Source organism: Vombatus ursinus, unplaced genomic scaffold, assembly GCF_900497805.2.
Source record: "Vombatus ursinus unplaced genomic scaffold, bare-nosed wombat genome assembly UNPS02014812.1, whole genome shotgun sequence".
In the NCBI taxonomy this organism is placed as follows: Eukaryota; Metazoa; Chordata; class Mammalia; order Diprotodontia; family Vombatidae; genus Vombatus; species Vombatus ursinus.
This window is the reverse complement of record NW_020954590.1, coordinates 79,771,156-79,793,682: the sequence shown is the minus strand read 5'-3', so window position 1 is coordinate 79,793,682 and position 22,527 is coordinate 79,771,156. Positions and strand designations below refer to the sequence as shown.

Sequence of the window (22,527 nt, the reverse complement as noted above, 5' to 3'; positions counted from 1 at the left end):
TGGTTTTTATCGGTCTCCAGGATGTCATTAATATTTAGAGGCCCCACACTTTAATGAATGTTAATAACTTACTATACCAGAAATTATGATGACTTTTCTGTTTCCTCTGTGCCGTCTCAGTGACCATTTTCATTTCAGTTCAATAGATATTTAACATTATGTTGACCCAAAATTAGGATATTGCTTTTTTGTCTAGAGCCTAGGAACGTCAGGGGGAAGGGGAGATTGATTTGGTTTCTTTAGTAGATGTACTGCACAAATAGCAGCAGAATTTGTGTGTTGTGTTTTTTAGATTTGTCAAATCCTGAAACCTTCCGGGATCTTAGTAAACCAATAGGTGCACTGAATAAGGAAAGGCTAGAAAGATTATTGGTAAGTTGAACCTTGATGTCTTATTCAGTCAGAGATTCCTTGAGCCATTTCCATCCTTTTCTCTAGTGACCGAGGCATATTTACTTCCCAAATAACGAGCAAGAAATATGAGAAGGAGCAGGGAGAGTAAGTACAATGGGGTCATTTCCCCTCAGTCTTCTATAACCTCACTTACTCCAGCATTTCTGCCCATTCTACCATTAGATGGACACCAAGAAAGTCAGTAATCCAATCTTATTGTTGTTGAGTCATTTTTTTCATTTGTGTCTGACTCTTTGTGACCCCACTTGGGGTTTTCTTGGCAGAGATACTGGAGTGGTTTGCCATTTCCTTCTCCAGCTCATTTTACAGATTAGGAAACTGAAGCAAACTGGGTTAAGTGACTTGACTGTTGTCACACAGCTAGTAAGTGTCTGAGGCCAGATTTAAAGATGAATGTTCCTTAGTTCAGGACCAGTGTTCTATCCGCTATGCCACCTAGCTGCCCAGTCCAATCAAACAGAAATAATCTCACTCAGATGCTTAAATGGATCTGTGACCTCATCTGATATGGAAGCTTTCCAAAGATGCAGATTGTAACCCATTGTGTTAATTTCATACATCTCTTCCTGAAAGTTCATCCAGCATGCTGGAGGCCTTCCTAGAGCCCTGCCAACCTTGCAGAGTTAGAGCACTCTTGGTATCTATGTGCTATCCCTCACTTGCTATGTGACTAGCCCATCTTTTCTTTCTGTCCTACAAATCTTCAATGATGAGTTCCTAGTGGGCTAAGTCACAGCCAGTTCCATGTGCCTTTCAGTGTGGTAAGTTCAAACTGATCTTAATAACTGCAGATCATTGGTGTTGCAGAAGTTGCATTCTATATAGAATAACTACATGTCCCTATAGATAAGAAAACATGAAACTAATGTCTTCCAGCAACATTTGTTAGTAGTATTTGCATATTTATCCTTGAATATTCCCACCTCTCCCCATCTCTCATATTTTGAAAGATAAATCAGGAAAAAAAAGTTTTCCTTTCTGCCATATATCTCTATTATACCCTCAGCCCTCTCTAGCATATCAAATATCTTTTAGGCACATTTTCTATGATTTCATTTTTTTGTGTGTGCACAGGAGCTGCTCTTTTTTTTCATTGCTGACTAAGAAAAATATTTTCTTTCATATGCTATAGATACGCTATCAGGAAATGCCAGAGCCAAAATTTATGTATGGAAGTCATTACTCTTCCCCAGGCTATGTGCTCTTTTATCTTGTTAGGATTGGTAAGATTCATTTTTGTGGCCTCCCATTAAGTTTTAATGCACTTGGATACCAAATGACTGAATGATCAAACTTAGTTCTTTGACTTTTCTTTCCAGCCCCAGAGCATATGCTTTGCCTTCAGAATGGAAGATTTGATCATGCAGACAGAATGTTCAATAGGTTTGTCATAAATATCTCTCTTATATATATATTTTTGAGGTATGATATTAAAACAGACTTTATTTTTCAGTGTTAAATATGTGAAACTTAAGAGAGTAAAATTCTGAATCTTTCTTGGTGAGCCCGAATTGTATTGTTTTATTTTATTTAGTATTGCAGAAACTTGGAAAAACTGCTTGGATGGTGCAACTGATTTTAAAGAGGTCAGTAAATAAGAAAGCTGATGATTCATACACCACATTCTAACTAAAGGCCTTTAATAGTGTTTGGTGTTTGTTTGCTTTTTCCCCATGAAACTTTCAGCTGATTCCAGAATTCTATGGTGATGATTTCAGCTTCTTAGTCAATAGTTTGAAATTGGATTTGGGGAAGAGGCAAGGAGGCAAAATGGTTGATGATGTACAACTTCCACCTTGGGCATCAGGTAAAAGGGATCAGCAGAGTCTTAGGAAGCTTTGTTGTTCAGAATAATTGTAGATATTTCCATAAGTATCTTTTTGTTATTTATAGTATACTTGAATGAAAATAAAACAATCTTTAAGGGGGCCTTGCTCAAGACAGACGGGACCTCTATTCAGGACCTAAAGTCTTTCATGTTTCTAGGATAAATAAAGGGCAGGTTTATAGTTTGAGAAGATTGAATTTTGTGAAAATAATTCTTGCCAATTATTTATGTGGCTTTAATATAATAAATGAATGAAAATAGAATCTCGTTAAAGGTTTGTCTGCCCTGTCTGTACATAAAACAGATCTGATTGGATGAGAAGGAAATGAAGTAGAGAAAAGAAGAATGGAGACTCCAGGATCAATTTTCTATTCATTTTGTTCTAATAGGTCCTAAAGACTTTCTTCAGAAAAGTAAAGAAGCATTAGAAAGCAATTATGTGTCAGAGCATCTTCATGAATGGATTGATCTAATATTTGGCTACAAGCAAAAAGGAAATGAAGCCGTTGGAGCCCATAATAGTATGTAGCAAATCCATTGAAATGTCTTTCATTTTATTTAGTGAAAACAATCCAATATTAATTAAACGCCTCCTTTTTGCAGAACCTAGTGCTAGGTGCTAAGGACACAAAAATAAAAGCCAAACAGTCCTTGCCTTTAAGGAGCTTACATTCTACCTTAAGGATGAAAAATGAACACAAACAAGTGAATACACAGTTAAGGGGACAGTCTGTGTGGGAAGGGAGAGGTCAGGGTAGTTACCTGAAGGAGGAGTAGAATTACGAGAGGGACAGGTGAGGAAAGAGCAGATTTCAAGCATGGAAGGTAGTTTGTACAAATGTATAGGGATAGGGGATGGGTGTCAAGTTCATGGATTAGCCAGTAGTCCATTTTTGCTGTAATGTAAAGTACATGAAGGAAAATCATGTGAGATAAGTGTAAAGGTTGATTAGAGCCAGATTGTGAAGGCCCCTAAACGCCAGACTGCAAAGTTTATATTTTATCTTAGAGGCAATAGGGAGTCACTAAAGTTTTTAGAAAAGGGGACTAAAAATGTAGATTGGAAAGAATCAGAGATGTCTATAAATAATTTTATTTCTTCAAAGGAAAAGTCAGTGAACTAAACTGGATGCTAATTAACAATGAGAGAACACAAAATTCAATGAAATTTAAATGTAACTAGAGAATTTCACCTTTGTAACCCTAAAAGGCTTCATATGATTTTTATGTTTTGTTTTGTTTTTGGTTAGGCAGTGGGGTTAAGTGACTTGCCCAGGGTCACACAGCTAGTTAGTGTTATGTGTCTGAGACCGCATTTGAACTCAAGTCCTTCTGAATCCAGGGCTGGTGCTCTATCCACTGCTCTGCCTAGCTGCCCCCCATATGATTTTTAATAGTCTTTCATCTTGTTTGTATTCCCTTCTCCTCAGCTTTTCAGCAGCTCCAATTATAACCCACTCAAATATGGTAGCAAAGAACTTAGATTCCTCTAGAAACCTATTGGCATCTGTTTTTAATTGAATTGAGAGTAACCATTTGTGTTCTCTTTGGATTTACTTTTTCTCTCCTCAAAACTTCTGGGGGGGGGGTGGGGTGAGAGGAGATTTAGAGGGGTGGGGAAGATATAAGAAATGAGAGCCATTCAGTCCAGATTGCTGACGTGATGCTGCACTACAATACTATTACCATTCAGTTCAGGCTATTGAGTCAAGTACCTTAATGAGAAAATAATACATTCTTGATGTCTGAAAAAATAGCACTAAAACAACAGGTCATCCAGGCTGACAGTTTAATTCTTGTTTTAAAGGTATTTATTGGGATCTAGTATGAATATAGTATGCTATAATAAAAATCAGAAATCTAGGTTCTCTGATAATTAGGTTTTTAAGTTTTTAACCTCTTAACCTCTTAAGTTTTGAGTATGTGGTAGGTATATGTGATGGGAATTTATACATTTTCAGTTAAACATTACATCTCTTCTTTTAGTATTTCATCCCCTCACCTATGAAGGAGGCGTCGACTTGAACAGGTACTGAAATGGCTGAGTTTTTTAAAGTGTCTCATTACTAGCATGAGGAGTGCAATGCTCTTACATGTTAATCTTTTAAATGTACTACTCACTAAAGTTAAAACAATTTTAATGAGTCATATTTGATGACTCATTGTGTGCGATGTTTATTTAATTACCATTTATGTGCAGTGTGCTATGCTAGATACTGCAGCAGATTCAAAATAAATATGGCTGGGCCCCTGCCTTCAGTGTGCTTAGAGTTCAGTGTACAGTACAGTGTCTTTGATGAGACAAAAATAAATAGAATATAAATTATAATAAATACAACTTTCCGTAATGTCAGATGACAGAGAAATCACTAGCAGGTAGCAGATATACAGCTAACTTGTCTTTCTGTCACTATGTATTATCTAAATTAAATGTTTTTAAGAAACTCGTAATGTAATAGCTCCCAAAATTGTTTGTTTTACCTAAAAGTATAGAGGATCCTGATGAAAAAGTAGCTATGCTGACCCAAATCTTGGAATTCGGGCAGACACCAAAACAACTATTTGTGATACCTCATCCTCGAAGAATCACCACAAAGTTTAAAAGCTTGCCACAGCCCTCCAGTCAGAGTGCTTCCTTAGCAGATTCTCCAGGTAAATTTATAGAGGACTCCTGTACTTCCTTTTGACTCCCTTTTGTAATCTAGATTCTTAGAAGTGGAGATTGGATGAGAAGTGAGCTTTTGTATGGCTCAGAGTAGGTTTTTTGTCTCTACCAACTTAATACCTTTCTTCTAAATCATGAACAGTTGTTGATTTAAGTCAGTGACTATAGAGAAATCCAATTACTTTTATGTGGGGCATTATTCTTTTAGCTTAACTGAGATTGTTAGTACTTCATGAATATAATGCCTTCTCTTTTTCCTTGGTTCCTTTGTCCAGCAACCCTAGTTTTGATTTCTGGTTCCTCCCTTCTTTATGTTTACAGCCCCTGGCTATGATTTTTTTTTTTTTTTGTTGGTAGAATCCCTCCCTCCCCACCTTCTTCCCCCCCCCTCCATTAACAGTCCTGCCCAGAAATGAAGTCAGCAACAACTAAATTCCATTCCTTCTTGTGGGCCAAGAGACAAAATCTTTCATTCGACAAGTAATTATTAAGTGTGCCCAGCACTGTGGTAGATGTTATATAAGTAACCTCCTTATGTTTCTTCATTCTCATTTCCTAAAATGAGAATATGTTCTCAGGCATATTTGAGGTAGGTAGATTGCAAATACCACACTGTGCCCTTTCTCAGATTTCTCTTAAATTTTTTCAGTAAATTTTTTCTTAAAATCCAGTGAATTTTGTTGCCCTTCATGAGGCTATAAAGCTCTAAAAATGTCAAGTTACACATAGGATTATTTGATGGTGATATTTATACATTGATGCTTAGTCATATTCTCTGTAACCGCTGTCATGTGATCATGCTACCTAAAACTACTAATTATTTTAGAAAGTTGAGTGCCTCCAACCCATCAGGAAAGCAAAAATAAAAGGACTGCCAACTTAAAATAACAGAATCCAGAGGAGAAGTGAATAAATAAACAAAAGCAGCTAGTAATCAAAAAATTTAGTTCTTTAGTCAGTTCATAGGATCATCGGGTTAGAGCTGATAGGTACTAGACTCATTGAATCCAACTTCTTTACTTTACAGATGAAGAAATTGAGGAAGGTTGTGATTTTCTCCTAGTTGCATAGCTTCTCAGTGTCTGAGGTGGAATTTGAACCCAGGTCTCCCTGACTTCAGATCCAGTGTATTATCCAGTGAACCATGTTGTCTTGAATTTCATCAGGCAAGGACTATGTGCATAGAAATCCTGTGGGCTAGGAAATGGATTCTTGTCATATTCTTCATTTATATTCAAATCACAGATTTGCAAGTACCTACTGTGTTGATGCCCTGTATTAGGTATTGGAGAAGATACAACATTTAGAGAAAACAGTCTCTATCCTTATGAAACTTACAGATTAATAGAGGGATATGACATACATTATTTATTATTTTGTATTTTAGGTATTTGTGTAAGTGCATTAGAGAGGTATAAAAGTCCTTTGTGAATTCTGAGCAGTGGGAAAGGTCAATATAGAGTGGAAGGATCAGAAAAGCTTTCATGGAAGAGGTGATAAATTTGAGTTAGGCTTTACAGACTGAGGAGGAATTCAACAAATAAAGGGCACAAGAAGCCATTTTTTATGCAAGGGAGAGTATAGACAAGGGCTGTATTGATTCGGTAATCATTAGTAAATGGGGACTTATGGAATGATGATTAAAGTTTTGGTGGAATATAGACCACACATGAAAGTCACATGAGGTAAGGCGGTTAGATTGTAGTTAACCTTGAATGCCAAGGTAAAGAGGTCAAACTTTACTAAGTAGGGAATCACTGAAGGGTTTTGAGCAAAACACGACCAAACAAACAAATAAAGAAGATGAGTCTGGCAGTGGTGTGATGGATAGATTGGTAGAGGAAGAGTAGGGGAGGCTGTTAAGAAGGCAGCAGTCCAGGTGCATGATGGTAAGATTCTGTGCTAGAATGGTAGCAGTTGGAACAAAAGAGAATGGATGGTTGCGAGATACTATGAACATATAATTGAAAAGAGTTTGTGACTAATTGGTTGTGTGAGGATGGGGAAGAGTCAAAAATAACACCCATTGTTGGAGTATAAGAAGCAGGCACCTTGATAGAAATAGAGTAGTCAGAAAAGGAGGAACAGGTTTTGGGGAAAATATAATAAGCTTCTTTTGGTACATGTCGAGTTTTCATTTGTCACATTGGCACCTCAGAGATATCCTGTTAAGCAGCTTCAGATACAGGTTTGTCTCTTAGAGAGATCAGGGCTGCAGATAAAGATTTTTAAATCATCCATGTAGAGGTGATAGTTGAAGCTATCTAGAAGAATGAATGAGATTGCCAAGGGAGAGATAGAAAGCTGAGGACAGAATCTTAGTGAACAGCCATCTTTTTTTTAAGGCAATCAGGGTTAAGTGACTTGCCTGGGGTCACGCAGCTAGTAAGGGTCAAGTGTGTGGTGGTCTGAGGACAGATTTGAACTCAGGTCCTCCTGACTTCAGAGCCAGTGCTCTTCGCCACCTAGCTGCCCCTAGTGAACAGCCATCTTATGAGGTTAGAAAGAAGACACATAGAAGTTTAGTGGGAAAGGAAGAAAACCTAGAGGAGTAGGAATAAGATGGCCAGTAGTGTCAGATGCCTCGGACAGGTCAAGGAGAATGAGCATTGGGAAAAAAAAAACAAACCTTTGTATTTGAATGTTAGCAGGTCTAAGAGACAACAACCCAGTGATTAGCACTGAAAAAATTCAGTATTCACAGGATATGCTCCTGGAATTCAGAACCCAGTCACATTGTTGCTAATATTTTCCCCTGGGTATTCCATCAGTAAAGCATTCTGTATTTAGAGGCATTAAGGATTTGGTGGGGAGAAAGGGGAATAGTTGGTTTTTTTAGTTATAATTAATTTGGCAATGACTCAGTCTCTCCAGGTGAAGAGTCATTTGAAGACCTGACTGAGGAAAGCAGAACACTTGCCTGGAATAACATCACCAAACTGAAGCTGCACGAGAGCTATAAAATTCACAAAGAGTAAGAGTCTTAACTTGAATGTTGGCCAGCTGGTAGACTTTGCAGAAGTTAAGATTTTGAAATCTATGTTGTTAACCTATTCACATGTTCATCTGAATTAAGAAAAGCGATTATTCCATCCCAAAAGGTATGTGTGGTGACCTAGGGTAAAGGTCTTTGAAATGTGGCCCTGAGTCCATTTTTTTGGATCACCATGCTGAATGATAACAAGATTTTAGAAGTTAGTTCTACCTCCTCATTTTATAGTTGAAAAAACTGAGAGGTTAAGTGACTTACTTACATTGCTAAAGAAGTGGAAGAGTAAGTATTAAAACCTAGGATTCTTAGGAGAGAAGCTGAATACTATCAGGAGAGTGGGTCCTTTGCTTGTCCCTGCCTAGCTGGGTGACTTTGAGCAAGTCGTTTAAAACCCATGGCCTCAATTTTCTTACCTTTCTGAGAAATGGCTTAAATAAAATTATCTTTCAGGACTCTTCCAGCTTTAACATTTTGTGATGTTTACATTTCTAAGTCCTTTCCTGCTGTCAGTAAAAAGTGTGGAAAAGGGAATTAAAGTAAGTATATCTTAGACCCCACTCCTACATGTCAAGGCTTCCACCTTGACCCATGTATATTATCTATTATTATGATCATAGATTTAGAGTTGAAAAGGTTCTTAGAAATAGTCAAATGAAACTCCCTCATTTTACAGATGAAGAAACTGAAATCCAGGAGTTAAATGACTTGACCAAGGTCATACAGGTTATAGTAAGTGGCATGTCTAGGATTTTAACCCAGATTTTCTGGGTTTTCCTTTTCCACTTCACTATCCTTCTTCCCTCTGTACTCTTACCAGCAATTTCTTCTCTTTGTAAATAATTTTAAGGTTTTCAGAAACCCCCTCAGTCCCTTTGTACAGGTTTTAAAATTATGATTATCACTTTTCAGGAGAGGAAGAATATAGGAGAAGGCAGCTACAGTGCTAATCTTTGCTGAATAGTGATTGTGGTTGGCAGATTTTACACTCTTGAGCCATTATCCTGTTCATAAGTTTCATTATGGATGCTCTAAGATACATTTTCTGTTAAAAGTTGGTATAGTCAAGGGTGGGGGAGTGGCCATTTTAGGGAATGAGAACTTCAGCTTGTCGGATATGTTTCATCAGAACTCATTTGTTGAATGTGCTTGTAGCCAGTGAGCTCAGAGCATAAAGTTTACCAAGACTAGAGAAGTATGGTATGGACCAGATGTCCCATGGCCACAAACTGTAATCTTATGATCTCTTATCTGTCTCAAATGGATGCCATTCATTTGAGAGCACAAACACTACCATTACTAGAGAAATGATTCAGAGGAGAATAGCTTTGGTTAAACAGTGGTATCTTAAACACAGCAGCCCTGTGTTATTTTATTCCAAACTAACCTTTTGCCCTCTTGGAGCTTCAAGCAGATGGCAATGCAAATATAATCAAACCCTTCAAAGAACACATGGAAACACAGGCAACTATACAGACACCTAGAACGTTATAGATCTGCAGAGCATGTCTAGTGGCAAATTCACATGCTTACTGTTTACTTCAGTGGGTTAGAGGAAATCCGCCACTTCTCACTTAGAAAAATATTATGGAGAAAATAGAATTGTGTGAATGATTGTTTGAAGGAAGCCGGCTTGGTGACTTGAAGAGAAATGTTTCCTAGCCTTAGAATATTTGTAGAGCAAAAGGATGTAAATTATCCTGACATAGGATAATTGAGCAACGATTAGTAAATTTGCTTAGGACAGAAGAGTTGGGAACCCAGAAAGGGAGAGTAAAGGTAGGGAGGCATAAGAAGAAATAGGGTAGCAGGACTTGAAGGACAGAGTAAATCCCTTACAAATATGGATAATAACTGATCTGTAAAATTGTTTTTAAACAGGGCAATTACTGGAATAGCAGTCTCTTTTAACGGGTCTTCAGTCTTCACAACATCTCAAGGTTCGTCTCGTGATGTAAAAACTGAGAGGTGAATCCCAACAACATGTCTAAACCTGAAATTCAGTTTTCCCAACTCAGACTCCTTTACACGGGGAAGAAACCAGAGAGCAGAGAATATAAGTCTCAGAGGACTATATTCTGTACTGTTTTGCCATAGCCGTGAGTTCAGCTGATAAGTAGAAATTCCTACGTATTCTTTGTTTTTCTGATTTAACTTAGATTTCTCCTTTTTTTTCTTTTTTAAAATTTCTTTGGGCAATTTACAATGTAGAAAGAGTTAGCTTGAAAATTAGATGCTCATGGATCTAGAAGCAGAAGGGACCTCAGAGGCCGTCTGTACAGGCTGCTGAGACCCAGAGAAAATTAATTGCCCACAATCACCCAGGGAATAAGCATGCAACGTGAGATTTGAATCCAGCTTTTCTAATCCCAGAATTAATGCCTTTTCATTTGTCCTTTTTAATTTCTTAATTTATTGGGACATCTTCTGGAGTATTCCCTCTCTACCAAAATCAGAGTCAACCCAGGAGGAATGGAAGGCTTTTAGGAATGAAATTCTGAAGACACAAAGAAACAATTCTGACAAAAAGGAAAGGAGGGAAATTGTCTAAAGAGATTGCTGTCCATATATCACCATTATCATTCATACTGTTACACCTTAACAAGATTTCTGAAATACTACAAAATAGCTAGTTGACAGGTACATTTTTTTAAAAAATTGATTATATAGTTTACCATCTCTAGGATGGACTGAAGCAAGAAAATATGTAAATGTGAATATCTCTGTTTTCCCTGGTATCTTACTTGATTTTTAGTATTTTATCTGTTCCCTTTTTAGATTTCTGGAAAGTTAATTTTAGAAAGGATATTTTTAATTAAGCAACCTATTCTTTGGTTCACTATCCTGTTAAGCTTTATTTCTATTCCATTAATCCAGAAACTTGTACTTTTCTACCAAACACTATCAAGTAAGCCACTATACTGCTGGTAGATACTTTTTTAGCACAATATTTTATCATTCATAATTTTTCATCCCTTTTATGTACACAAAAATGCCTACTTAAGCAATTCAAAAGCAAATTCCCACAGAGGACAGACATGATTATAAAGCCAGTCAAAGGAAGTTAACACTCTCATTCTTCACTAGGCTCCTTTAGTCTCCCAAGTTATACAAAGGCTGTTCTTATGAGAGAACGAAGCAATGATCTTTTGCCAGGATGTTCATTCATTTGTGTCTTGCTATAACCCCAGTCTTTACACTGTTAAAGGCATCTTTAAATAGGGCTTTGTATCCTTAGCTGGGCTAGTCTGACACAGTTGGTGTAAGCTCCTTCTTTAATCTTTGTATGATCTTATAAATCTTGACATTCCTTGCTCCAAGCTCTTGAATCTTAAAGTTTAACCAAGTATTATTATGCTTCTCGATTTGTCAGTAAGATATACAAAAATTTGAAATTTTTATTTGTACTACTTGCTCATTTCTTTTAAAAAATCCATGTTACTGATATGCATAAAGTCTAAACATTCTATTATTCTATTATTATCTTCATTGTTGAATGTGTTTGAGTATGGGGAGGTAATAGTCCAGGGTTGGTCATGAGTCTGTCTGGTAGCTCAGATTCAAGACTGAAACAAAAATAAAATACTTGTCCATCTAAACAATGAGCAAAAAAAGGTTTACTTAGTCATGACAGCAACAGGATATTTAGTGAGGACATAGCCATCCTGTGCTAGTGTTGGTATACTGCTGGAATTTTCATCAGAAGCCTCAGGGAGCAAGAAGTCTCAAGGACGTTTTCAGTGCCCTTTAAATTAGCTTAGCCTGTGCGGTACAGGACATGAAGAAAAGCTGGCCAGGCCCACATAGTGGGGGACCCTGATAGATAATCTTGCCACAGGGGAAAGCCCAGGAAAAATCACATATGAGGTTAACTCCTGTATTCATCTTTGGCTTTATCACCTCTATTACATAGTAGAAATTTTTGATCCTAAGAAAATTATCTTCTAAGTAGATAATTATAAAAAGAAAATTACAGTTTCATTTGCCCTAGTACCTCTCAAGTTTACTTTGTTATATTTCATTAACTAATAAATATAACATGGCATATTCCTGAAAAGGACTAAAGGATTGTGGTTTGAATTCTAAAAGTAAACCATGTTGAAAGCATGGTTGGAGTACCTCTTAAATGGGATCTAGACCCAGTGGTGGAGGATTTATAGTCCATTTCCTTAACTCTCAGCCACCCCAAAGTGGTTGTGAAGCACAGTAAGGGTTTCCATTTTCTTCAGTATCTTCATGATCTATAATTTCATTGATGTGGATGGATACTCCCTCCACCAAAACAGTTTGCAGCTGCTTTTTAAGCATACAGCTTTTGAGAGTTCCTGTGAATAAAAATTTCTCAGCCTGTTGCCAGCATTGGTGCTGAGCTTCTCTGAAGGTCAGTACAGTTCTCTGTAGATAGCAGCTTTGGGGTCCATTGCCAGACCAATCTTTGAAGCATGGTAGGCCCTTGTGTTCCACTGGAGTACCCTCTGGGCCATAATGAGGCATCCAAGGTAGGACATAAATAAAAGACTGACAAGAACTTCATGGAAAGAATTCATTGTCGGTGTGTTTTTAGTGCATTTTATTTTATTTTGTTTTTTTTTTTCTTACGTTAGTGTCAGAGAACTACCTACATTATACAAAATATGTAAATGCTTTCAAAGAACTTCAATATGGTTATTTTCTTTATAGTTCCATTTAAGTTGTAACATACAAAACAAAATACAAAGTTAAGGCTACCATTTTCTCACAACTTTTATGTTGCATGTTTTGACATTAAAGTTTTTGTATAAGTCTCAAATACTGCATGTGCTAAAAGGTTTAGAGAGATGGTAGTTTAAAAAAATGATTTTAATTGATTTGAGGAACATTTCAAAGTTTGTGATAAGCAAATAAGATAGAAGCTAGAATAATGTGCCTCTGAATTATTCTCCTTCAGGAAATTAGTGGTACCATTAATTGGGGTTCCTTTCCCATGATTGTCAAAGCATAATTGTAAGGTCCACAAATATTATTAAACTATTTTTCAAGGGTTTTTTTTTATATTTTAGGTGGCATATTTTAACACAGTATAAGTTAAACATATTTTAAAAGTTCACTTTCTGCCTTTAAACTCACTTGTGTTAGATTTGTTTTCAGATTTTTAATTTGATCATGTTGAAATGTGAGAAAAATAATAGAATATTTCAGTTTGGTTCTGTAAATGCTTTTCTTTGGCATAGAATGATAAATCATAGAATTGTAGAGTTGGTGAAGACCTCAGTTGTCATTTAGGCCAGGGCTTTTTAAACTTTTTCCATTTGCAACTCCTTCAGCCCTTCTTAAACTGTAGGTCGCAACCTACAGGGTTTAAGAAGCACTGATTTAGGCCACCCTCCTACCTAGTACAAGAATCCCCTGCAACATCTATGATAGTCACTCTGCTTCTGTTCGAACAAACATTTTAGTGGACAGAAACCTTAGCCCATTCCATTATTATGTAGCTTTAATTGATATAAAGTTCTTTCTCAGAACTGATGGAGTCTGAATATAAATTGAAGCACACTTTTTCTTTACTTTGTTTTTTTTGGTCTGTGTTTTCTTTCACAACATGACTAATATGGAAACATGTTTTGCATGCCTGTACATGTATAACCTATATCAAATTGCTTGCTTTCTCAATGGGGAGGGAGGGGGAAAACAATTTTTAACATTTGTTTTTAAAACTTTGGGTTCCAAATTTTCTCCATTCCTCCCACCCACCCACCCTCATTGAGAAGATAAGCAACTTGATACAGGTTAGTCATGCAAAACACTTCCATAGTAATTATGATGTGAAAAACTAACTATATTTCCCTTCATCCTATCCCCCCCCCCATTTATTCTATTCTCTCTTTTGACCCTGTCCCTCCTCAGAAGTGTTTACTTCTGATTACCCCCTTCCCCAATCTGCCCTCCCTTCTATCATTCCCCTGCTCTCTTATCCCCTTCCTTGCTATTTCCCTGTAGGGTAAAATAGATTTCCATACCCAATGAAACTCAAATTTTTTTTTAAAATAAATGTTAATTGTTTTTGCAAATAATTTCAAAAAAATTTAATTTAATTAAAAAAAAAACCTCTTTTTCTGATGTTTCCGTTTTCAATAATTGCATTAGATTCTACTTTGAAGATGTTTTCAAAAGAATCCAGAACACTCCAAAGAAGTATATCATTTTCAAATATGGTGAGTTAATTTTTTTGTGTGTGGTTTTTTTTGTTTGTTTGTTGGTTTTTGTTTTGGGTTTTTTTTGTTGTTTTTGTTTTGGGGGGAGGGGGGTTCGGCTAGGCAGTGGGCTTAAATGACTTGCCCACAGTCACAAAATGTCAAGTGTCTGTAGCCGGATTTGAACTTGGATCTTCTTGATTCCAGGACAGGTGCTCTATCCACTGTGCTACCTAGCTGGCCCAATGAGTTAATTTTAAGTTTCATGTGTTTTTTTTAAGTTTTCTTTCTAATTGAGTTTTGATGGACATCAGTGTACAGTTAGTAATTTGATCATCTATAGTGATTTGATACTAGATTTAATTTCTCTTTCATTTGTCCCAACAGAAATTCATTTTGTGTGTTGGTCTAGGTTATTAAATTAGTCCATTTTGAAGTTCCTTCATTTTTTTTTTCTATCTAATACTATTGTATTTAACCTAGAAGTGAGTGAGTGAATGAATGAATGAATGAATGAATGAATGAATGAATGAATGAATGAAAAGCAACAATTAAGTATGTACTGTGTGCCATGCACTGGACCATATTTTGAGAGTATATGTAGAAAAAGCTAGAAAGTACTTGTTCTTAAGGAACTTACATTCTAATTGGGGGAGACAACTCGTAAAAACAAAGTTCAGCTGTAGGGCAGATGGCAGGGCCCAGAATAAAGTCATCACAATAGGATAAATGGGAAGACCCAGAGATCCATATGTTACATGCATAGTTAAGATGGTAGTGCTGAGGGATTGTGGGATGTAGAGCTAGGACAGATGGTAAAAGAATCTTAGGAGGTGGTGGCAGTGAGGATAAGGCTGAGTAGTTCTCTCTCATCAGAAATTTTGGAGTTGTTAATTCCTGTATCATCTAAGGAAGCTCTTTGAACAGTCAGGCAGAGAGGCAGGGCATCCTCAGTTATGTGATTCTTTTAGCTGCACAACTGTCCTAGGCTGGTTTTTAATGAAATAGCTTCCCAATTAGAGCTCTAGTAATTTGTACATCCTTTTTCTTAAATGGTTAGACTAAATAGCTTCTCCATAAAGTAGGTTCTGATGTGCTAGAGAAGGGGAGGGGTGGAGGTCAAAATAGGGCAATAAAGAGAAGTGGGATTAGCTGATAAAGAAGATAGGTATTTGAAGGATAATTAATAGTTAAGTACTGTAAATAATGTGGAACACAGAATATGGGTAGTCTTTTTTTTTTTTCCAAAAAGAAAAAGAAACAAAATGTCATTATGAGATTACACCTTCGTGTTTTAAAGCATTATGAATAATCTGTAAATCACCAAAGTGAAAACTTTTTTTTTTTAAATAAATTTCAGGCTTTATCATCTTGTTTAGTTTTACCAGGAGATAACACTGTCATAAGTTCTTCATGGGATAATAATGTGTGAGTATCATTGCATTTTGTTTTCATACATGATATTGCCAATTGTGCTGAAAATATCATGGGGACTTGGATGCAGATTGGAATTTAGGAGACTATTTCCTCCCTCATTTTAGAAAAATAACATTGTGGTCTTCTTTTTAAAAATGTACAAATAGGACATAATTAGAAAAACACTGTGAGATAATATTAGAAAAAAAGTAAGCAATACACAAATTAAATCTAAATACTGTCGAGTTACACTGAAGCTTGAGCCCAAATGAAATAGCTACTTAATCTTTATATTTTTAATTCATATTTTAAAGGTCTATCAGGTCAGGAGTAAATGGTCTATAACTAGAGTCAGCTGTGTAAACCACTTAGTAGATTCAAAATTTAACAATGTGATGTTTCTTGAGTATGTATTTAAAAGAGCCATGAAATCAGTCTGAAATGATATTTTAATAACACTCATTATCTTTTCTCTTAAGCTATTTTTATTCCATAGCATTTGGAAGACGGCACGACACACTAATGGGACATGATGATGCTGTTAGTAAAATCTCTTGGCATAACAACAGGCTCTATTCTGCATCTTGGGACTCTACAGTAAAGGTTGGTAAATACATGCCTCTGTGTGTGTGTATATATACATGAAAACTCTTGGAATATTATGAATAATGCCAATTATTCTATTATACTACCGATTGTCATCTTAATATTTCTTAAATGTATTTCTTAAATGTGTACTTGCTGTTGGCTTTTTTTTTTTTAAACCAGCTATTCAGTGATGTTTCGCTACATCTAATACGATATTGCCTCCTTGGGTTTCTTATAGTATGCAACCATAAAAAAGTACCATGCTTTCTGTATTTAATTAAGATAGCTAGCACCAGCCTTAAGTTGTGGAATGCATATGCTTTTAAAGCTAGATAGACCTCAGAGATCATCTAGTCCAGCTGGAAGTAGAAACAATAAAAATGCTGTTAGTGAATACTTAAAAATACGCTTATATCCTAGGTATGGTCCTGTGTTCCTTTGGAGATGACGGGGACCAAAAAACATCACTTTGAACTGCTGGCTGAGTTGGAACATGATGTCAGTGTGAGTACGGACAAGAATGAAATTAATACAGTAGCCTCCCCCTCCACCCACACACACATTTTAAAAATTCTGATTTTGTGCTGTTTCAGGTGACAGTTATCTGCCTTTTAAAAATATCCCTAATCCATGACTTCTTTGTCTCTCTTTTGCTTTGCATACTTTTTGCATATTTCACTGCTTTCTATCATCCATGCAACAGAAGATAGAGGAGAAATTTAAGGTGTGGATTCTTGAGTCAGCATAGAGCTTTTGGACACTTTAACAAACTATTCAGAGAACAAATGTTTTACCTGCCTTTGATATCCTATAGAATGTTAGAGCTCGAAGAGACTACAGGGATCATGTCATCCACCTCTCTAATTTTACAGATGAGGAAACCGAGTTGTTTCAGTCACGTCCAACTCTTTGTGACCCCATTTGAGATTTTCTTGGCAAAGATACTGGAGGGGTTTGCCATTTCCTTCTCCAGCTCATTTTACAGATGAGGAAACTGAGGCAAACAAGGTTGACTTGTCTAGGGTCACATCGCTAGTAAGTGTCTGAGGCTAGATTTGAACTCAGGTCTTCTTAACTCCAGGCTTGATGTTCTATCCACTGTACCACGTAGCTGCCTCTGAGGAAATTAAGACTTACCATTAATTTTACTTGCCCATTGACATGCTACTGTATGTGTGTGTTTCTGCCTGTGTAGGGGAAGGGTTGGGGGGAAACCAGCACAAGAACCCAAATCTCCTAATTTCTAAACTGGTATTCCTTTGACTATATCTCTATTATAAATATATGTAAAGTGTGTGTGTGTGTGTGCGCGCGCGTGTGTGTGTGCGTGCGCATGTATGTATATAAAATGTGTGTGTATATGTATGTATATATGTGTGTGTATATATGTATGTTGATGTATATTTACATCTACTTGTGTTGGGTTTTTTTTTTTTAGTCAACAAATGTATACTGAATGGTATATACCATAAATGATTAAAGTTGTTAAAAGTTTATAAACCAATTTCCTTGCCTATTAACTTCCCCTATTCTGTCCAGTGAGAGGTATTTTGTGTAACCCATCTCTATCAGGAGTTAGTCATATTTCAAACAGTTTGGCAACTGCTATGGTTTTTTCTCTTACAGATTTATTTTTCTGAGAATAACATGAGTTCAAGTTTGTTTTCAAGAAAATAGCATATTTATCCCAGCAACACTTCCTCTTTGGCAGCATACAAAGAACTTAATCTCTAATTTTCAAGAAATAAAAATAATTATTTCCTTGAGAGGATTATCTTAGGAAACATCTGTACTAACCACACCAAGAGGAAAAAAAATGTGGACAGTAGTACAAAGTTGAGTGACTAACATTAGAACTAAATCTTTAAATCAGCTCCATAGTGAAATGTAGTTATGCCTATTTGTTTCTATCTGAGATGCTCATCATTATACTTTCTTTCCTAGGTAGATACAATCAGTTTAAATTCTGCAAGTACGCTCCTAGTGTCGGGTACCAAAGAAGGCATTGTTAATATTTGGGACCTTACTACTGCCACTATGTTACATCAAATATCATGTCACTCAGGAACTGTATATAATGCTGCTTTTAGTCCTGGTATGTATCTTTTTTCGTTCTTTGGATGCCATCATACAGATTGGAGTCCCCTTGCCCCCTGTCTCCCACCCCACTGGCCCCTGATATATCACACACCCTACTTACTTTTAGACCAAAATAAGATTAGATAGTAGTCCATGTGGGAGGCAGTGTCAGATATACTGTGCCCTCACTTTTCACATTGCTCAAAGACTACTTTGCAAGTTATGTATGAACCCATACTCAATGGTCACCTCAGCATTTTTTCCTTTTGCAGTCCTTCATTGGCTGCCTAGTGTCTTACCTTACCACATATAGTAAGAAGCTTAGTAAATTTGGGGTTTTTTTGGTCTTTAAGACTAAGTACTGTTTTTTATGTACTTGTGTTTAGCTTCCTATCCTTACCAAGCTTGAGAGAAAATTCTTCCAACAGATATACTAAGTGCTAGGATGAATATAGATAAAGTTAATAATAATAGCTTACATTTATAAAGTTCTTAAAGTTTGCTGAGTACTTTACATATGTTATCTTAGTTGATCCTAACAACAATCCTCTGACTATATTCTCATATACCCATCGTATAGTTGGGGAAATAATAACGGTTAATTGACTTGTCTAGGGTCACATAGCTAGTATGTGTCTGGAACAGGATTCCTGACTTCTGAGGAACTTAGAATCTAGTTAGGAAGAGAGGACCAATATATCATAGGTAATTAATGAACAGTACAAGACAGTTTATAATGTATATTGCCATACAGAGGTCATGGGAGTTTACAGGAGAGGAATATCAATGAATGGTTAGGGAACATTTCATTTAGAAAATTGGATATCTAGAGAGAAAAAACAATCCATGTCATAGCACAGGGCTTCTCTCTACATACTTTCTCTCAGATTTCATGATCTCACAAGTTTGTATGTTATCTCTAGATTGAGCTAGCCAACCATATTCTTTCTTCCAAGCACCAGATTCACATCATTCACTACCTGATAGCCATTTCAGACTTAGTGTTTCATATACTTCTCAACCTCTCTATATCCAGTTCAAAATTTATCTTTTACCCAAAACCAATCCCTCTTTCTGATTTCCCTGTTTCTGCCAAGAGCACCACCTTCCTTCCAGTCAGCCAGTTTTACAATCCAGAAGTCATTCTCAGCTCCTCTGTATTTTTATTTATCTCATATATGCCAAGTCTTGTCAATTACATCTCCACAACATCTCTCACATCTTTATCCTTCCATCCACTTGCATGGTCATTACCATAGTTCAGACCTTCACCATGTCTCGTCTCAACTAATGCAGATCTCCCAGTTAGTCTCCCTGCCTCAAGTCTCTCCCGTCTCTAATCCATTTTCCAGGCAGCTGCCAAAGTGATATTCCTAAAACACAGATCTGATCATGTCATTCCCCTGTTCGTTAAATTCCTTTGGTTCCCCATTACTTCAAGTATCAAACACAAACTCCTCCATTTGGCATCCAAAGCCCTTTAAAACATGGCTCCTTCCTACAGTGCTGTATGATACTTTACATCCCATAGTCTTTGGCCTAGACAAACATGTTTCTCACACAAAACATTTTCTCTCCCATCTTCCTGCCTTTTCATACTGTACCCCTTACATAGAAGGCGCTTTCTCTCACCTGTGCCCCTTGGAATGCTTTGTTTCCTTCAGAGCTTAGCTCAAACACCACCTCCTACGTGAGTCCTTTCCTAATTCCCTACCTCCCAACTATTATTATCTCATCTCTCACTTCCCCACCCCCACTTCCCCTAGCCTTGCCCTGCTTCTTTAGGAAATTACTATATTTAGTTTGTATATGCTTTAGATATGCACATGCCATTTCCTGCAGTAGAATGTAAACTCTATGAGGCTAGGTACAATATCATGTTTGTCTTTCCATTCCCAGAAACTAACACAGTGCTTGCTTCATAGTAGGTACTTAATAAATGCTTGTTAATTTGGTTGGTTGATTGATGAATAGGCAGGGAAGAGGCCACAAGTGTGACATTGTTTATAGGCCAGCCAGGAATCCATTTGAACTAAAGGAGAGACTGCAGTATTGATAAACAGTGAGGAAATAGGGTAGGACCGTATTCTGAAGGGCTTCCAAAAGTTGGGCAAAAAGATTTAGATGTGGAAGAGAAAGGGCAACTGTGGAAGGGTTTTGTGCAGAGGAAATGTAATATTTTAGTCTGAAAGCATTATGCAGGGTGCACTGGATTATGGAGAACCTAGAGGCAGCCAGCAGAGTCAGCAGAGTATTGCAGTGATTAATATGTGAGATGTGGTTGGTAATGGGAACATAGAAAGAACAGACATAGGTAACATTTTAACACAGAGGACTTGGTGTTTGACTGTATGGAGCTGATGAAAGAGAAGGAATCAAAGTTAATTTCAAGAGAATGGTAATGCCATTGACCAAAACTGAGAAACTGGGAAGGGAAATCAGCTTTTCGGGGAGATGAGTTCAGTCTTAGACACACTGAGTTATTCTAAGTGGAAATGTCATAAGCAGTTGTAATGATGAAACTGGAACTAGGGCAAGAAGGCAGGACCTGAGGTAATGAATTAACAGTCATTAATGCATAAATAGTAGCTGAAGCCATGAGATTAGATTAGTTCTCTGAAGTAGATAGAGAACTGAAGATAAAAGTCTAAGCTTTCCTGCCCATAATTAGAATTCTGGAAGAAGAAAGGAGACTTAGGAATCCAAAGAATCCTCCAAGGGAAGATTAAATTTCAAAGGAGATAAAAAGCAGTCCATGTTCTCGAGTGTAGGGAAAAAGCAGTTGGATTTAGCAGTTAAATTTCTTAGAATAACTTAAAATGGATTTTTTTTTAAACCTGTAACAATGTTGCCTCCTAAAAAATGTCACTTTAGATAGTCGCCATGTTCTCAGCACGGGAGAAGATGGTTGTCTTAAGGTAATTGATGTACAGACAGGAATGCTCATCTCATCTATGACTTCAGAGCATCCACAGAGGTATGTTTCTTTGAGATCCTTCTGATGAAGCTATATTGTTAGACTTTTAATTTGGAATTACTGTGTTTATTCCTTACCTTACAATTAATTGTTTTCAATTAACTTTTGCAGGTGCTTCCTTTGGGATGGAAATTGTGTATTAGCTGGAAGTCAGTCTGGTGAATTGCTAGTTTGGGACCTTATTGAAGCAAGAGTTAGTGAAAGAATCCAGGGCCACACAGGTAAATCCTGTTTGTAATCTTCTATGTATTTGTCCTCATGAAATACTTAGATTTTACCCTACCTCAAGAAAATGAATATGTATTCTTCAGGCAGGAGTGAAAAACCCATTTTGTTTTTCATGATCATTTGAAATGTCGGGGCAGCTAGGTGGTGCAGTAGATAAGCTCCGGCCTTGGAGTCAGGAGGACCTGAGTTCAAATCCGGCTTCAGAAACATGACATTTACTAGCTGTGTGACCCTGGGCAAGTCACTTAACCCCAATTGCCTAAGGAAAAAAAAAAATGAAATGTCATGTTATAAATATTCCCACTGAACTAACTCCCATTTTGAAAGTGGGTAAATCTAATCCGAGTGTAGCCCTACCTGTGGCCTACCTCTGTAGAGGACAGCTGTTGTTCTTGGGCTCTAGGGCTAAACCTGTGGATATGCACTCATTATATCACAGCTCACAAGCCCTTACTAGTGTGTGTTTCCCATGAACAATGAATGAATCTTGGAATCTTTTGAATCTTGAAATTCCCCAAAGGACTTATTTAAAGCCCCCAGGGGCCTGGCTAGTTTGTTTGCCTAGCCAATCAGTGTTGTTCCTTATAACTCAAATAGAGAAAGGTGTTATTGTCTTATCAAGGGATACTGTTCTTATAGTTAAATGGCTTGTGTTTATATTCTGGGGGGGTGGGGGGGAAGGAGTCAAGGGAGGGAGTTGATAAGACAAGTAAGTGGCATATTGGATATAGAGTGCTGGGCCTGGAATCAGGACGACCTGACTTCACATCTGGCCTCAGACACTTAGTAGATGTGTGACCCTGGGCAATTCACTTAACTTCTGTTTGCCTCTGTAAAATGAAGATACTGGCAGCACCTACTTCGTAGGACTGTTGTGATGATAAAATGGAATAATATTCATAAAGCACTTTGCAAACCTGAAAGCACTATAAAATTGCTAGCCGTTGTTATTATTATTATCATTCCATACCAACTGTTAAAGAGAATAGAAAAGAGTTGACCTTTAATCAGCATCCCACCCCCACTAGAATTAATCACAAGGTAAAACTAGCAACAAAAATGCCTCTATGTTTTGATTATTTTATGATGTGTAAACACTTTTCTCTGAAGGAATTAAAGGGAACTACTTCATTGGCTGGGCAAAAGTTAGACAATTTTGCCCTGTTTTCACAG

At 36.9% G+C, this 22,527-nt stretch overlaps 1 protein-coding gene across 4 annotated transcripts in view; it reads left to right on the top strand.

Moving 5' to 3' along the window:
• LOC114054070 (protein FAN) overlaps positions 1 to 22,527 on the top strand; it is a 66,574-nt gene that overhangs the window by 42,353 nt on the left and 1,694 nt on the right. For 3 of the 4 annotated variants that reach the window (XM_027877155.1, XM_027877153.1, XM_027877154.1), the window contains 17 exons: positions 293 to 372; positions 1,547 to 1,637; positions 1,734 to 1,797; positions 1,949 to 2,000; positions 2,101 to 2,221; positions 2,632 to 2,763; positions 4,229 to 4,271; positions 4,731 to 4,894; positions 7,773 to 7,881; positions 9,778 to 9,836; positions 14,020 to 14,087; positions 15,427 to 15,494; positions 15,962 to 16,085; positions 16,491 to 16,574; positions 18,015 to 18,165; positions 21,024 to 21,126; positions 21,238 to 21,347. In XM_027877155.1, coding sequence (XP_027732956.1) covers positions 293 to 372; positions 1,547 to 1,637; positions 1,734 to 1,797; positions 1,949 to 2,000; positions 2,101 to 2,221; positions 2,632 to 2,763; positions 4,229 to 4,271; positions 4,731 to 4,894; positions 7,773 to 7,881; positions 9,778 to 9,836; positions 14,020 to 14,087; positions 15,427 to 15,494; positions 15,962 to 16,085; positions 16,491 to 16,574; positions 18,015 to 18,165; positions 21,024 to 21,126; positions 21,238 to 21,347 — 1,623 coding nt within the window. Of the gene's footprint in view, positions 1 to 292; positions 373 to 1,546; positions 1,638 to 1,733; positions 1,798 to 1,948; positions 2,001 to 2,100; positions 2,222 to 2,631; positions 2,764 to 4,228; positions 4,272 to 4,730; positions 4,895 to 7,772; positions 7,882 to 9,777; positions 9,837 to 14,019; positions 14,088 to 15,426; positions 15,495 to 15,961; positions 16,086 to 16,490; positions 16,575 to 18,014; positions 18,166 to 21,023; positions 21,127 to 21,237; positions 21,348 to 22,527 lie in introns of those variants that run through there. The other variant, XM_027877156.1, reaches the window with a different exon arrangement.